The sequence below is a fragment of the Phocoena sinus genome, chromosome 16 (genome assembly GCF_008692025.1).
Source record: "Phocoena sinus isolate mPhoSin1 chromosome 16, mPhoSin1.pri, whole genome shotgun sequence".
In the NCBI taxonomy this organism is placed as follows: Eukaryota; Metazoa; Chordata; class Mammalia; order Artiodactyla; family Phocoenidae; genus Phocoena; species Phocoena sinus.
Window position 1 is genome coordinate 59921953 of NC_045778.1, and position 14807 is coordinate 59936759.

The 14807-nt window shown below is 50.6% G+C and overlaps 1 protein-coding gene across 9 annotated transcripts in view; it reads right to left on the minus strand.

Moving 5' to 3' along the window:
• SH3PXD2A (SH3 and PX domains 2A) overlaps positions 1 to 14807 on the minus strand; it is a 249237-nt gene that overhangs the window by 153245 nt on the left and 81185 nt on the right. For all 9 annotated transcript variants that reach the window (XR_004346123.1, XR_004346121.1, XR_004346119.1 and 6 more), the window contains exon 3: positions 7681 to 7756. Coding sequence is in view for 2 of the 9 variants with exons in the window: in XM_032607673.1 (XP_032463564.1) it covers positions 7681 to 7756 (76 nt within the window). In the remaining 7 variants the exon portion in view is untranslated. The remainder of the gene's footprint in view (positions 1 to 7680; positions 7757 to 14807) is intronic.

Here is a 14807-nt window from a genome sequence, read left to right on the forward strand (position 1 = left end):
TTCCCTTCTAGGATTATCTCTGGACAATGAAGACACATAGCATGTGGTCACGAAGTGACCTGACTCTTTCCCTGGTCTTGAACTCGGGGGATGACACGGGGAAAGGGCTAGGGGGCCTGATCCACACTGACTTTCAGAAGTAAAAGGGGCCCTTGAGTGGCTGCCTCCAGCAAAGCTCCTTATTCCCAGCGAGACCTGGCAGCTCTGGAGCCGAGAGCTGCAAAGCTCGTGACCCTGCTCTGTTACCGCGGCGTCGGGTCCAGGGGCGCTCAGCTTCCTCCCATCTTTCAGCCCCAATCAACCATCTGGATCATCAGCCCTTCAGACGGAATCTCCTTGCAGCTTCGCAAGTTACCACAGGGAAGGAAGGGGCAGCAGGAAGCGCAGTCAGGGCTGAACTGTGGAGCAGCCTCAGCACAGAGAGGGCGGGCAGGCACAGGGCAGCGCAAAGGAAACCCACGTGCCCTGCAGCCGAGCCACCAGGCTTGCAGCACTGGCGCCTCTCCCTTTGCAGTTTACACAGCGCGTTGTAGGCATAACACGCTTGGACCACCGTCCCAAACCACGATTAACCCATTTGGTAGACGAGGAAACCGACCCCCGATGCCCGTGACTGGGCTGAGTGGCACAGCTTACACACGCGTGTGGAGCCGTCTCTGTGCCACAGAAGACATGCTTTGGAGTTCCATGGTTCCACAACTCCTGTCTGCCCGGCTCGCTGTGGCCACTCACCCCCTACACTCCCCACCTGCTTCACACACTTCTTGCTGTTCTTAAACGTCCGTGCTCAGTCATACTTAGCTGGCTGGCTCCTCAGCCTGGCACGCCGAGCGCTGATCTGCCCACGCCTGGCTCAGTTCAGGTGTCACCTCTGTAAAGCGGCCTTTTTGGGCCACCTAATCTCAGATGCCCCAGCCACATGACCTGGCTATTTTTCTTTCTGGCACTTAGCATTATTGGAAATTGCTTACTTGTTCGTTTGCTTCCTGACTCCCCCACTGGAAGGTGAACTTCCTGAGAAGAGTGGCCCAGATTACCTTGTTCTCAGCTACATCACCAGTGCCTACAGCTGGGCCTGGCGTATAGTAGGTGCTCAATTAATACCCGCGGCAGGCACGAACACATGCAGCTCTTCCATGTAGCGTTCAGAACCGGATGCCAAGAGCAGGCCCTGGGAACCACCCGCCCCAGATTACAGAGCGAGAGAATGATTTGGGGAGGTGGGGGCAGTAATTACAGCAAGAGAAGACCCAGCACTTCCAGGGGAGGTTACAGGCAAGTTGCTTTTAAAACAGCACACGGTACCTCTCAGGCCTATAATCTTGTTGATCTTTTGAAAACCCTGGCATTACCAGCAGACCCTATTTTTTCTCTTTCATCACGTAGGTTTGCCTTTTCTTGCCATCCCAGGTCATCAGTGGGGCTCAGAAACCTCTCAGGTCCTCTCCCTTGGGGACTGTAGCACCTGCCAGCATCTCTGAGCCACTGATTCCCTTACGGCCTCCCAGGCACTTTGGGGAGGGCTTTCTCAGGCCTGGTGGGGACAAGCAGAACTGCCTACAGCCCAGGGAGAGGGCCAGCTCTCCCCGACACCATGGACCAGCTCTAGCTAAAGACATCCCTCCCCCACTGCTTCCTTCTGTGCTGGAACAAACACCGGATCTGCTGCACAGGGCTCTGGGGGGCAGAGAGAGGAAGGACCAGGAGACCGTGCTTGCAATTCACCCAGCACCCTTCTGTGCTGGGGCTCCAGACTGCCTCTCCACTAAGGGGCCGGTATGTAAACTGGTGAGCTGGTACCAAAGCACGAAGCATGCTTGCTTTCTAAAAATACACCCCTGTAAGCCTGTGAGGTCACGAGGCTGCCTGCAAGCTGGCTGCACCTCTTTGATTAAGGTGATAGGTTCACTTTTCTTCCTAAGCAATCTAGCTTCTCCGTGCCTCACCAACCCAGGAGTATGTATACCTGTGGGTGGGACTGACTGCTATTAGGCTGAAGGGGCTTTCTGGAAGCTCAGAGGCCCAGTACCAGTTAGCACAGAGACAAAGATGCCTTGCGAGTGGGAGGAGACCTCGCGCAGCCTCTGCCAAGTGAGTTCACCTCTTTCTGCTCCGCTGCCTGGCTTCTGAAGCCCTTTGGTCCCTGGTCGCAGTGGTTTGCTTTTTACATCAGCAGCTACACACTCTTCTTCACTCTGTAATGACCATTTCCTCCCAGGGAGCCTCCTTGGGCTGGCAAAGTCAAGATATACAGGAAATCTACTCCAATCCCAGGATGGGCGACAGGAGATGGATTTTCCACAACAGTCTTCTAAAACAAGGCAGAAAGTTCCATGTAAACAGTAGGCTGCCCTGAGAGGCTGCTGACCCCATCATGCTTGGCCCAGTGTCCTAAAGACTTCACTTCTGTCCACCTCTCCCAAAAGCAGGAGACCCCAAAAAGCACCAGATACACTTGTTGTAAGATAAGTCTCTCTGGCTCTCTTGCACTTCTGCATGTCTTGTCAACAAAGCACTAACCACCTTTTGTTCTGAATTATCTTTTCAAAGGTGTTTGTATAGCAAACAGCTTTAGAAGACAGGGGCAGGGAGCTGCTTGCTCTGTAGCAAACAGCAGGTTTGCATGGAGCCTTGGGAGACTGGGATAGTCTCTCTCCAGAGCGAAAGGGGTAGGTTTGCTTACCGCCCATTATAAAAGACGTGGGCTCCTGAAGATCTGGCTCCTCTCCTATAATGCAACCCACTGCATGTGCAGGCATTGCTCTGGGCCCATGGGGTCATGCCCTATGGGACTTGGAGGCAATACTCAGGCTGCTTGCTGTGCCATCATGAAGTCTTTTGTCTTTGACCCAGGAGTCTCGTGTTTTCAGCTGGCATCCACGAAACTGGAGTAAGCTAACTTAACTGGCTTGCAAATAGGGTAAAATCTCAGATCTTCCCCAGTCGGTGGACTAGCTGTGCTCCCACTGGGGTCAACACCACTCCCCAATCTCTGAGCTCCGGGTCTGCCCTGTTTCCAGCAAACTCAGAAGAAGCCCCCTATTATGAAAATATACACAAGCCAAAAAAAGAATTACTTAAAAAAAAAGAATGCTCTACTATGCAAAAGGACTTCTCATGTACCTCTTTAAAAAAGAATAGCATTTAGGACACCTAAAAGATGATGTGATTTGTCCCAAAGAGCAAAATTTCACGGAAGTTTTCAGGAATAAGCCTTAATGTAAAACAAGGTTCACCTCTGCTTTTCTGTTGGAGGTGGGAATGCCAAGCGGTCAGGCCTCGGAGTGGAACTTCTCAGGGACTATTGTCAAACTACTCTCTCCTTCCTAAAGACCAGCTGGCATGCTTGCTTACTGGCCCTCTCTACCTCCTTACAATAAAGTTCAATTACTTGGGTCTGTAATTGTAGGTAACTGAGTTGTGCCAATATCAATTTCCTGGGTTTGATAATGTACGGTTGTTACATAAGGTATCACCACCGGGGGAAGCTGGGCAATGGGTACACAGCTCAGTGGCTACATGATGGTGGAAAGTGATTTGACCTGGCTTTAAATTGGGAATAATGCCACCTACCCTGTACTTTGGTAGTGGAATTGGAGGGGAGGAATATAGAGTGCCTAGGAGTTTTGCAACATCTTATGAATCTATAATTATTTCAAAGTAAAGTTTAAAAAAATACTGTGACTTAAATCAAATAACCAATCTTTTTAGATTCATAATTAAATGAAGACAGTCAGGACTCTGTCAGATGAGCAAGCGTGTAACCAGGTGAGCCTCAGATTCCCTCTCTTCTCTCAGTTCCTCTGCTTTCTCTGTCATTTCCACCAGCTAAACGTCCATGAGCTCCCAACCAGGAGCCTGCAGCCAGGCGAGCCAAAGCAAAGCAGCTGGCCTAATGCTCCAAAGACACCCCCAGACCCCATGCCCGGGCAGCAGAAATGCACATCACGTCCCGTCACCTCCAAAGCTAAAACTGAGGCTCCTCTGGAGACAACAGGCGCTCTCCGCTTCCTCCCCTTCAGTTTCCCTTGCTCGGCAATTCCCGGCCAGGCAAAGTGCTGGCAGAGCTGTTCCTGAGGCTGGCTGCTAACCTCCCCGGGTTGCAGGAGCAAAGGCTGCTGGATTACCTCAGTGCCTTGGAGCTCTCTGAGGTTCTGCCAAAGTCACTGCTGCCAGGGCTTAGCCTGGGGGAATCAGCAGGTGCCTGCAGACAGCCTCTCCAAAGGCAGGGAGGTGGAAACAGAGACTCAAGCTGGTGTTAGGTAATGCAGTATACCTGTAGGTGCCCTGTCTGGAGCCCCTTACCATTGATGCTCCCACCCCGCGCTCTGTGGGTGTTGGCTACTAAGGGCTCATAGCTGCCCCTTCCCCAGGGACACGCCCTCAGCCCTCAGGAGCACCTGCCCATATTTCACACTTCTGGGAGAGGGGGCTGCTCACAGATCATATTGCTATGGGGAGTATAAAAGTTGTCCCCTAAGACGGGACAACTCTGTGGTGCCGCCCGCCCTCCAGAGCTCCTCATGGGGTCAGGCTGAGGCCAGACGTAGCTGAACCCACGTCTCGGCGCAGTGTCTTCCCCTTCCCTGTGCTGCTCCCCTCACTGCCCTAGGATGTTCACTGGAGAGCAGCCCTCAAAAGTCAACTTGCCTAAGAATCCTCGTCTCAGCCTCTGCTTTTCGGAACCCGACCTAAGACAGGCAACATTCATCACTGCCCTTCTCTGAAACCCTCCCCTCCTGGGGGAGCCCCTTTGATTCAGGGTTGTGGGATGGCTTGGGAACCCTCATGCCCACTCAGCCCTTGCTTACTTGGTTCTGCTTATATTGGGTTGTTTTTCTTCAATCTTTTTCCTTCTTGTCCAAGCTAAGGACTGAGTAAAGTATGAAAGGGTTTGGTATTTCCTAGTGGGTGAGGGGAAAGCCAGGAACAGGGCCTGGGAGTCTCAGGGTAGGATTCCAGATGGCCAGCAATGTCCATTCCGAAGTCTTGGAGAGCAAGTGAGCAAAAGGGAAGCTTTGGAGAGAGAGCCCCACTGAAGGAAGGGGAGAAACACAGAAAAGCAGGGGAAAAGGAAACCTCCTTTAGGATGGGACTGGAGGGGGGGCAGTCCTCTAGACAATATCACCCACTATGCACAGGTCACATCTCTATGGGGGCAAGGTCCTGTGGCTTTTCCCAGGAGTTAGGGATGGCAGGGTGGGGCGGCTCTTTGTTTATTAACACCTGCCATTTATTGAGCTTTTACTATGGGACAGGCACTGTGCAAAGCACTTTACATGAACTCTTTCAATCCCCACCACAATTCTAGAAGAGGAGACTGAAGTTCAGAGAGGTCTCAATCCTGCCTCATGAAGCAGACATGTTTTCACTCTTATTTTCCAGATGAGAAAACTGAGGCACAGAGAAGGCAATACAACTGGTAACCAACAGAGTCAGAGTTTCCGGGGTGAAGCCATACAGCCTGACTCTTGTGACTTTGGACTGTGGTAGCAGCAGGACATGAGCCTTGCACTTCACCCCACCCAACCCCACCCATCTTCCGAAGTCAGCTCCAGGTCCCCCTCATTCAGGAGGCTTTTGCTGCCTTGGGCTCAAAATGAGCTCCTTCTCCACCAAAATTGAAATTTCACAGTGGTAGAGAAGGTCACATCTTGCCTTAAGAGCTTCTCTGATTAGGGAGTAGGTCTTGTCTCTCTCACTAGCCCAAGGGTTCCTTTAGATGAAGGAAACAAATCCAGATCTCCCTGGACTCTCCAGGCCACCACATTCCCCGGCCCTGGGCACTTATTCCTGGTCCTGGCACAGGCTGAGCCCCTCATAAACACCCGCTGAGTGAATGATAGTGAGGCAGTCTCTCCCTGGAGCGCTGGCCACGAACGGGGGAAAAGCTGGTTCTTTTAGAGCAACAGGCAGCCTTCACACCCCGAGGCCAAGTCCACCCGGCACCAGGGCCGGGCACTGACATCCTTGGCTCTCGGACACTTGTGTCCACGGCATCCTAGCTGGGCTCCCGGGTCCTTGGTGGAGGACCACCTGGACTGTACTGGAGCAACATCTAAGGTCATTACAAACCTGGGTGTTGGTCGTTCCAAATTCCCTTGAGACTCAGCAGAAAGCCAGGCAGGGGTGCAAAAGTCCCCCACATTAACTCCTAGGCCAGGAAGAGAGAGGCAGTCCTCTGCCTCCATGGAAGGGGTCCGGGGCCGAGATTCCCTACACCCCCACTGACTCATTCTGGTCTTATCTGAACTGGAGGATTTAGAAGTTCTTTGTAGCTAAATTGATTCTCTCCAACTTTAGCATAAGACTCGGAGGGCAGGCGGCAATGCCTTCTCTTGTCTTTCACTGTTTTTGAGGATGGGGGTGCACGAGGAGTACCTTCAGAGATGAGCCACTCTCTGTGGGGGCTGCCCGTAGGTAGGTTTGCAAGTCAACAAGCAGGTACTAACCATGCGCTGGCTGCATGCCAGGGATTAATGAGATGCAGACCTGCTTCTCGCCATGGTCCCACTGATAGCTGATGTCCGGGGAGGTCCAGGCCCAGCAGGAATGGAGGGTGAAGACCACTGTGAGGGAGGGTCCCCTGGGAACCAGCCCAACTCACTAGCCTGGGGACAGGTAGGGGATGCGGAGGCCCAGGAAGCAGCACCACCCACACGGGTCAGGGCTAAGAGCCCAGTTTGGAGCAGGAGACCAAGTTCACACCTCGGCTCTGCCACTTTTTTTTTTTTTTTTTGGCGGTACATGGGCCTCTCACTGTTGTGGTCTCTCCGGACGCAGTGGCCATGGCTCACGGGCCTAGCCGCTCCGCGGCATGTGGGATCCTCCGGGACCGGGGCACAAACCCATGTCCCCTGCATCGGCAGGTGGACTCTTAACCACTGCGCCACCAGGGAAGCCCGGCTCTGCCACTTTTCTGGGCAGTTACTTAACATCTCTGAACCTCAACATCTTTATCCCTCAAGCAGAAAGCATAAGGCATGCCTCAGTGTGGAGATCTGTATACGATCACGAATCAAAAAGCACTTTGTAAGCTATAAATTCCAACACCGATTGAAGACGTCACAGTAAGCTCAGGTTATGACACACCTGAGGAGATTCCCTCTAGATTCCACAACATCATCAATTGCCTTAAACATGTTCCAAAATGGTGTGATGGTTAATGGCCTCTATGACCAGACAGACCCAGCCTCAAATCCTAACTCTGCCAAGTCACAGGCCATGTTACCTAAGCTGTCAGAGCCTCAGCTGGATAATGGTGCCAGGAGGACTCGAGCAGGTTGAGAGGGGAAGTGTGCTTGATTTAAGGTTACCTGTGATTACAATGGTAGCCAGTGGAAAGAGTTCAGCCTGCAGTTTTCCATCCTTTCATAGGAGAACTTGATCTCTCCATGCTTTTTGTAAAAAGGAAACCAAAGTCCCAGAGCCTGAGAAACTCCTCCTAAGCTACACAGCCCGGGGTGAGCAGAGGTGGCCCTGGAGTGGTGGCAGAGGCCCCTATGAAGACAATGGCCTTCAAAATCAGGGGCTTCCGATCCCCTGGGGGTTGTTAACACGCAGATTGCTAGGCACGCCTGGCCCAGAATTTCTGGTGTAGTAGTCAGCCTTTTCTTGGCCTACCGAATGTCCCTCTTCAGGGTGTCCCCCATCCCATTAGTGAGGCCATGAAAAGCTTACCTGGGAGGAAGGGGATGATTCTCTGCTTGGGGTCCTTCTGGCCACCTTCGATGGGAAACTTATCCAAAAGCTGCATCTGAGGAGCCAGACAGAGGAACAGGATTCAGAAGACTGGAACGGTCCCTTCCCCACTCCGCTCCACTGCTCCAAGGCCCCACTGTCCTCACACGGATGAGCAACGCCTCAAATCCCTCATTTCACAGACAATTAACAAACCACATGGGGCATGAGTGGGAGGATGCCAGAGCTCTCTACGCATCAAAGGGAGAGTCTGAACAATCTCAAGGAGGCCTGAGGGTGTACAGGGAGGTGTCCAGACGTGACCCGGAGTGAGGCCAGGGTAGGGACCAGCAAGATTTCAGGCCAGGCTGCAGATGGGGTTTCCAGAGACTTCTCCGGACCCAGTTGTTTTCATACATCATATGCTGGGTGAGCCCTTCAGTCACCCGCCATCCTAATACCCCCCCCCCCGGGGCCAGGATGGGGAAGGCCCCACCTGATGCTTCAGACAGACCACCCACCTTCTAGAACCGCTCTGCGGAAACAGACCCAGATGTTATTTTAATTGCAAAACCAAATCCAGCCCACTGCCCCCAACTGCTGGAAGACCCCCTCCTCCATCTCCTACATTCCCACCCTGAGAACCGCTGCTGTTTTTCCAGGGACAGACCCATTGGAAGAGTTTCCAGGATTCTGGAAGAACAGCTGTTTTTTCTTCTGCTCTTCTGGGCTGAAATTCTGTATAAACTGGAAAAACACACAGAAGACAGGAGGGACGAAGCCACAGCCCCTGTGCGTGTGTGTGGTTAGCCTCCCTTCCAAGGAGTGGGCGGGCAGGAGGTGGAGCAGAATGGAGAGTGGGATCTAGCCCTGCGGACCCAGCTGTGTGACCCTGGGCCGGGCTGCAAGCTTTCTCAGTTGGGCTTCAGGCGCCTCGTCAGTAATATGAGGAAGATCCGTCACATGACATCTGCAGTCCATTCCTTCTTCTGAATATTAATTAGTACTTGTTGAGCGTCTACTGAGAGCACTAAGAAAATAGCAGTAAAGAGAAGAGACGAAGTCCCTGCCCTCAGGGAGTTTACATTCTAGTTGGGGGGAGACACACAGTAAACAAATATGTACTGTGTTGGGGGGATACATGCTATGAAGAAAAATGAAGTAGGATAAGGTGGTGGGGCAGAACAGGAAGGAACAGTTATTTTATACAGAGTGGTGTGGAAGGCCTCACAAATCAATGGCAATTCGGCAGAGACCGGCAGGAGGTGAGGAAACGAGCCACAGTGGAGGGGGAGAACGTTCCGGGCAGGGGAAGGGCCAGTGGGGTGGAGGCTGGAGTCGAGGTATAGGCACTGAGATCCAGGTGGGGCCTGGAGCATGGAGAGGATGGCTCGAGCTACAGGGAAGTGACTGGGCCACGGCGAGGAAGCAGGGACACCAGTCAGAAGCCTATTTATTGGCTTGGACCGAAGTGCTGCCTTGGAGGTGGTGCAATGTGGTCCTACGCTAGATTTGACACGTGTAGTGTATGTACGTGTGCACACGTGTGCATATTCCCATCTACCCCACGCACTCACCCAGCTCTACAGCATGATTTTAGGATCCTCTCTTGCACAATCAAGAGCCAACACACCCAAGCTATTTACAGCCCACACGTGAAGGGCGGGTCATTGTCAGATTCCATTCAAAACAAGACAGTGACTGCACTGTTATTAATTTTCACTTCCCTGAACACAGTCTAACATTTAACAAAAGCTGGCTCATGAGTTTTCAAATCCCAATGTTATAAGTCCACCTCTCCAACCTTTAATAATTGCCTGCTATGTGTAAATATGGACAATGGGCCATAACACTATAAACCTGTACTTAGGATTTTTTTTTTTTTTTTTTTTTGTGGTATGCGGGCCTCTCACTGTTGTGGCCTCTCCCGTTGAGGAGCACAGGCTCCGGATGCGCAGGCTCAGCGGCCATGGCTCACGGTCCCAGCCGCTCCGCGGCGTGTGGGATCTTCCCGGACCGGGGCACGAACTTGTGTCCCCTGCATTGGCAGGCAGACTCTCAACCACTGAGCCACCAGGGAAGCCCAGGGTTTTTTTTAATCAATAGATTTTCAAATAAATTCTACATGGAGTAAAACTCTTATTTTCTCCTCTCCCCATTTTCCTCACCCATATTCTATTTTGTAAATTTTATTTCTATATTACATAAGTAATTCATGTTCATTGAGGGGAAAAACTAGAAATTACAGAAGCAGTAGGTGGTCAAAAGGAGAGCAAGAATCACTCATAATCCTTCCCCCCAAAAAAGAAGCATTAATATTGGGGATATATATCATTTCCAGATGTTCTCACATGCATGTAGATAAAATAAGCTCATCAAATACTCTCATTACAGTGTGTAATGACATCGTCCCACGTCAGTGACTACTTCCATATCGGCACTGTTTCTTTTTTTTATTTTAACTAGAGTTTTGCTCATTTATTCAAACAGTAGGCATCAGGGCAGGCTGTGGTAGAGGATGCAAAAATGGATCACATTGTTCTTGTCCTGGAAGATTTGTCAATTCAGGAACAGAGATGAGGTATCCAAAGACAATACAAGGTAGAAAGCGATAGGTGCCACAAGAGGGGTCTGTTCATTAGTTCATTATCCATTCATTCAAGGAACATTTGCTTCCTGTCCCACATCTCATCCCAAAGGGAATGAAAGATGAATTAGGCAGAGCCATTGCCCCTGGGGTAGTCACGAACTGAGGCAGGAGGCAGAGTCATGAACAAGTAACACTAATGACCTATGATAGATGCCAAACTAGCAGGGAGTTCTGGGCAAGGTGAATGTCCAACTCTGCCTGAGAATATCTGGGCGGACTTCACAGAGGAGGTGACAATTGAAGTCGATTTTAAGGAATGGATATGAATTCACCAGGAGACTGGATGAAGAAAGCATTTGAAGCTCAAGAACAGCTTATATCAAATCACAAACATGTGAGATGTTCTCCTGCTTAGGAAACATAAGAGCTTCAGTGTGGAGAGTTGGGGACACTTGTGGAAGACCAAGCTACAACGGTGGGTTGGGGTGAATTGTGGGGAGCCTTGTATGTCATCCCCCAAAGGTTTAGTTCCTTCTGTGGTCAATGAACAGCCACTGATCCATATCAGCATTCTTAATTGTGAGGCGGAATGTTTCAAGGTTTGAGTGGGTCATGGTCGATTTACCTAATCTCTACTGTTGGATATTCGCTACTACATGTAATATCAGAGTGAACACCCTTTCCATGTACCTATGAACCTTTCTTAACATTTTTTCTATTTTTTGTTTCATCTCACTGAAACCTATGCAAATTTATAGGTGCCTTAAATCTCTTCTGGAAGAAGATTGAAGATAAATACATGGATATAACTAATACGTTGAAGGCCAGGCCTGAGGCCTTGGAACAGCAGCTTCACAGGATTTCTGAGGAAGAACACAGAGATGATGAGGAGAAAGGCAGGCCCAGCTCATGCCCCGTGTAGAGTGATTTGCCCTCATCAGATCTCTTTTCTCCTGAAAGCAAGTGGCTTGCTGTGCCCGGCAAGCTGACGGACTTACCCAAATTGCCCTATTTCTTTGGGGCTGGCAGGAGTTAGGCTACAGAAACTTTAAGTTTCTGGGGTTTCCCTGGTGGTCCAGTGGTAAAGAATCCGCCTTCCAATGCAGGGGACGTGGGTTTGATCCCTGGTCGGGGAACTAAGATCCCACATGCTGCAGGGCAAATAAGCCTGCGTGCCACAACTACTGAGCCCACGTGCCACAACTACTGAACTTGCCTGCCTCAACGAGAGAGCCCGCGTGCTGCAAACTACAGAGCCCATGAGCCATGGAGCTCATGAGCCACAGCTAGAGAGAGAAGAACTCGTCCACCACAACTAAAGAGAAGCCCGCGTGCCACAATGAAGAGCCTGTGTGCTGCAATGACAGATCCCGCATGCCTCAACGAAGACCCCGTGTGCCACAACTAAGACCCGACTCAGCCAAAAATATATATATACATATAATATATATATAAATCAATGGTAAGCCTTTTAAAAAAAAGTTATATAAAAAAAGAAACTTTAAGTTTCTTATCAGCTCTGACATACATTTGTTCTCTGACTCCTGAATTCCTTTTCAGACATAAGATTCTGAGATTCTCACTAACAGTGCATAGGGATGGTGGTGCCCAGAGAAGTGGACAGGGGCACGTAAGATTCATGCAGTCCTTCCTTTCCTCCCAAAACATTTGCTATGTGCCTTCTAGATGCCAGCCCTCTGTTAGGGGCTAGAAATCATTTAAACTGCTGGTCTATGGACCACAGTAGCAAAGCCCTAGAGCTGTCTCATATGGCAGTCACGACCCGCATGTGGCCCGTCGAAACAGAGACGTGCTGTAAGTTTAAAATATGCACCAGGTGTTGAAGACTTAGTACAAACCAAAAAAAGTGAAATATCTCATTAACAATTTTTGTATTGATTGCATGTTGGAATGATAATATTTTGGATATATCAGGTTAAGTAAAAATAATTTCACCTGTTTTATGTTTTTATGTAGCTACTAGAAGAATTTACATTATATATATGGTTCATATTGTACTTCTATTGGGCAGGCTGCTCTAGAGCAAGATGGTTCTCAAAGTGTAGTTTTAAGTCTGCCCATACCTGACACCTTGGGGGAGGGGAGGTGTTTGTTAAAAATGCAGTTTCCTGGGCCCTACCCAGAAGTCTGTGAAGCTTTGTTTTTATGCTAGAGACTGACAAGCAAGTTTTGGAGTGGTGGGGAATGGTGAGGCTATATGAAAAGGATTCTGTGGGACCTGAAGGGAGAGGTCAGGGAAGACTTCCCGTAGGAGGTGAAGCTAGCTCCGTCTTGGTGGAGTGGTGGTCACGTTCCCTGTACCTTCCCTGCCAAGAGCAGTCTGAACCTCTCCGTGGGTTCACGTGCCTCCTGGAAGGCAAGGGTCATCTGATAGCCCTGTGGATTTGAGTTTTTCCTCAAAAGGCCTTTTGAGGATGCTTTGCAGCTGGGCTCTCTCCCACCTCCTCCTTCTGTAACAGATATTCCTCTTCCCCCACCTGTGCCTTAGTCTGGGCCCCCTGAGGCCACGACAAGCCCATCTGCTAAAAGTACTGGGTCAGTGGACTCTCTCCAGAGCCGTGAGCGCCCAGCTGACCTGCCACCCTCCACCTTGAGCCTTCAGGCGCTGCTCTTAGCACACCTGTCACCTGATCCCCCCACTAGATAACAGGGAGGCTTCTGTCCTCCCTGTTATCTCCAGGGCCCACTGGCCACAGGAAGACGATGCACTGCTAACCAGATGTTGGTGACATTTTCTCTGCCCACCGGTGACATTTCAAAAAAAGCCGATCCCCTGGCTCCCAAATACAGGCGGCCGGCTGAGTTTACTCAGTCGGGGGGCTCGCAAATCTGCCCCATTCAGCGAAGTGGCCCGTGCGCAGTATGGCAGAGTGGCGGGCGGTGGAATAAACCTATGCGGCCACGCGTGATACACAGTCCAAATGTCACCCCACCTGGGGGGCCAGGCAGGCCGCGAAGTGGGTTCTGTAACCTGGTGGGTGCCTAATTTGCAGGACTGGGTCTGATAGAGAAAAGTCACATGAAAGGCTGAGGGAAGCTGTCTGATGAAGAGGCTGCCCAGACCTTCCCTGAGGAGGAAGCCTGGGTGTGTGGGCAGTGAGGAAGGAAGCTCTGCCCCGCAGAGAATTCTGCTGCAGCCACATTTTCGGGCAGGAAGTGGATTCTCCTGTCACTCCAGCAAGGGCCTGAGTCGGGCTGCAGGAAAAGCAGGGCCCGTTGCCAGGGTCCTTCTTAGAGTGAGAGGCATTTGGCTAAGGGAGCCCTCGGCAAGCACGTCAGAACTCTGCAGCGTGTGGAGGACGCCAGGCTGTTTATCTAAGGGGTGGATAGTGCGAGAGATACAGGACAGCTCGGCTTCAAGAGCTGGCCCCAGCCAGAGAAAGCTGATTCGGCAGCTCTTCATGGGCAGGGCTGAGCTGCAATAAACACTGGGGAGAGAGAAGGGTGGACCCCGGGCCCAGCTGGGGCACATCTGTAACCCAAGAGGCCGACTCCTTGCCCTTCTGAGAGGGTGGAGTTCCCAGCAACTCCAGTTTTGGGGCCCCAATGCTTGTGACCATTTCCAGCTCAGGAACAAAGGGAACGTTAGTTACTACAAGAGGCTGGTGGGTTCCCTGATCTAGAGATTCCCCTTACAAAGAGGCAAGGTCACTCCATCTCCCTGAGAACTCTGAGAGATCATGGGAAACCACAGAATTGGTTTGTCCATCCTACTGACTTAGGGCTCACCAGGCCCTGTGTTAGATGCGGGGACACAGCAGGGAGAATCACGGAAACAGAGAGGGACAATAACGATACGTGTGACTTTTCTTAAAGTTCTCATCCTTTGTAGTCTGAAATGTACTTCCCCATTCCCTTTCTTCTTTGATGGCCTTATCAGGCAACATCTACTCTGGGAAGCCTTTGACTATCCCAGCCTAAGGTCACACCACCTCTCTTGGAATTCCAACAGCACTCCTGGTTGGTATCCCTATTTCAGTATTTCACATACTCTTTTGAAACCTTTTTGTACATGTTCATCTCATTGCCCACAAGAGGAGGCATCCTTCCCTTTGAATGGTCTTGGTGCCCTTGCAGAAAACCAGTTCAGGATAAATGTACGGATAAATTCCTGGACTCTCAATTCTATTCCTTTGATCTATATGTCTATCCTGGGTCTGTTGGATGCCATCTTGATTACTGTAGCTCTGTATAAGCTGTTTTCTTTTCTTTAATAGACTTTTTAAAGAGAAGTTTTAAGTTCACAGCAAAATTGAGCAGAGAGTACAGAGAGTTCTCATATACTCCCTGACCCCACACATTCCTGGTCTCCCCCCATCAACATCCCAAAGCAGAGCAGCACATTTACTGCAACTGATGAAGCTACGCTGACAGATAACTATCACCCAAAGTCCATAGTTTACATTAAGGTTCGTGTTTGGTATTGTACATTCTAGGGGTTTGGCCAAATGTATCACGTGTGTCCACCATGACAGTATCGCACAAGATAGTTTCACTGCCCTAAAAAATCTCTGTG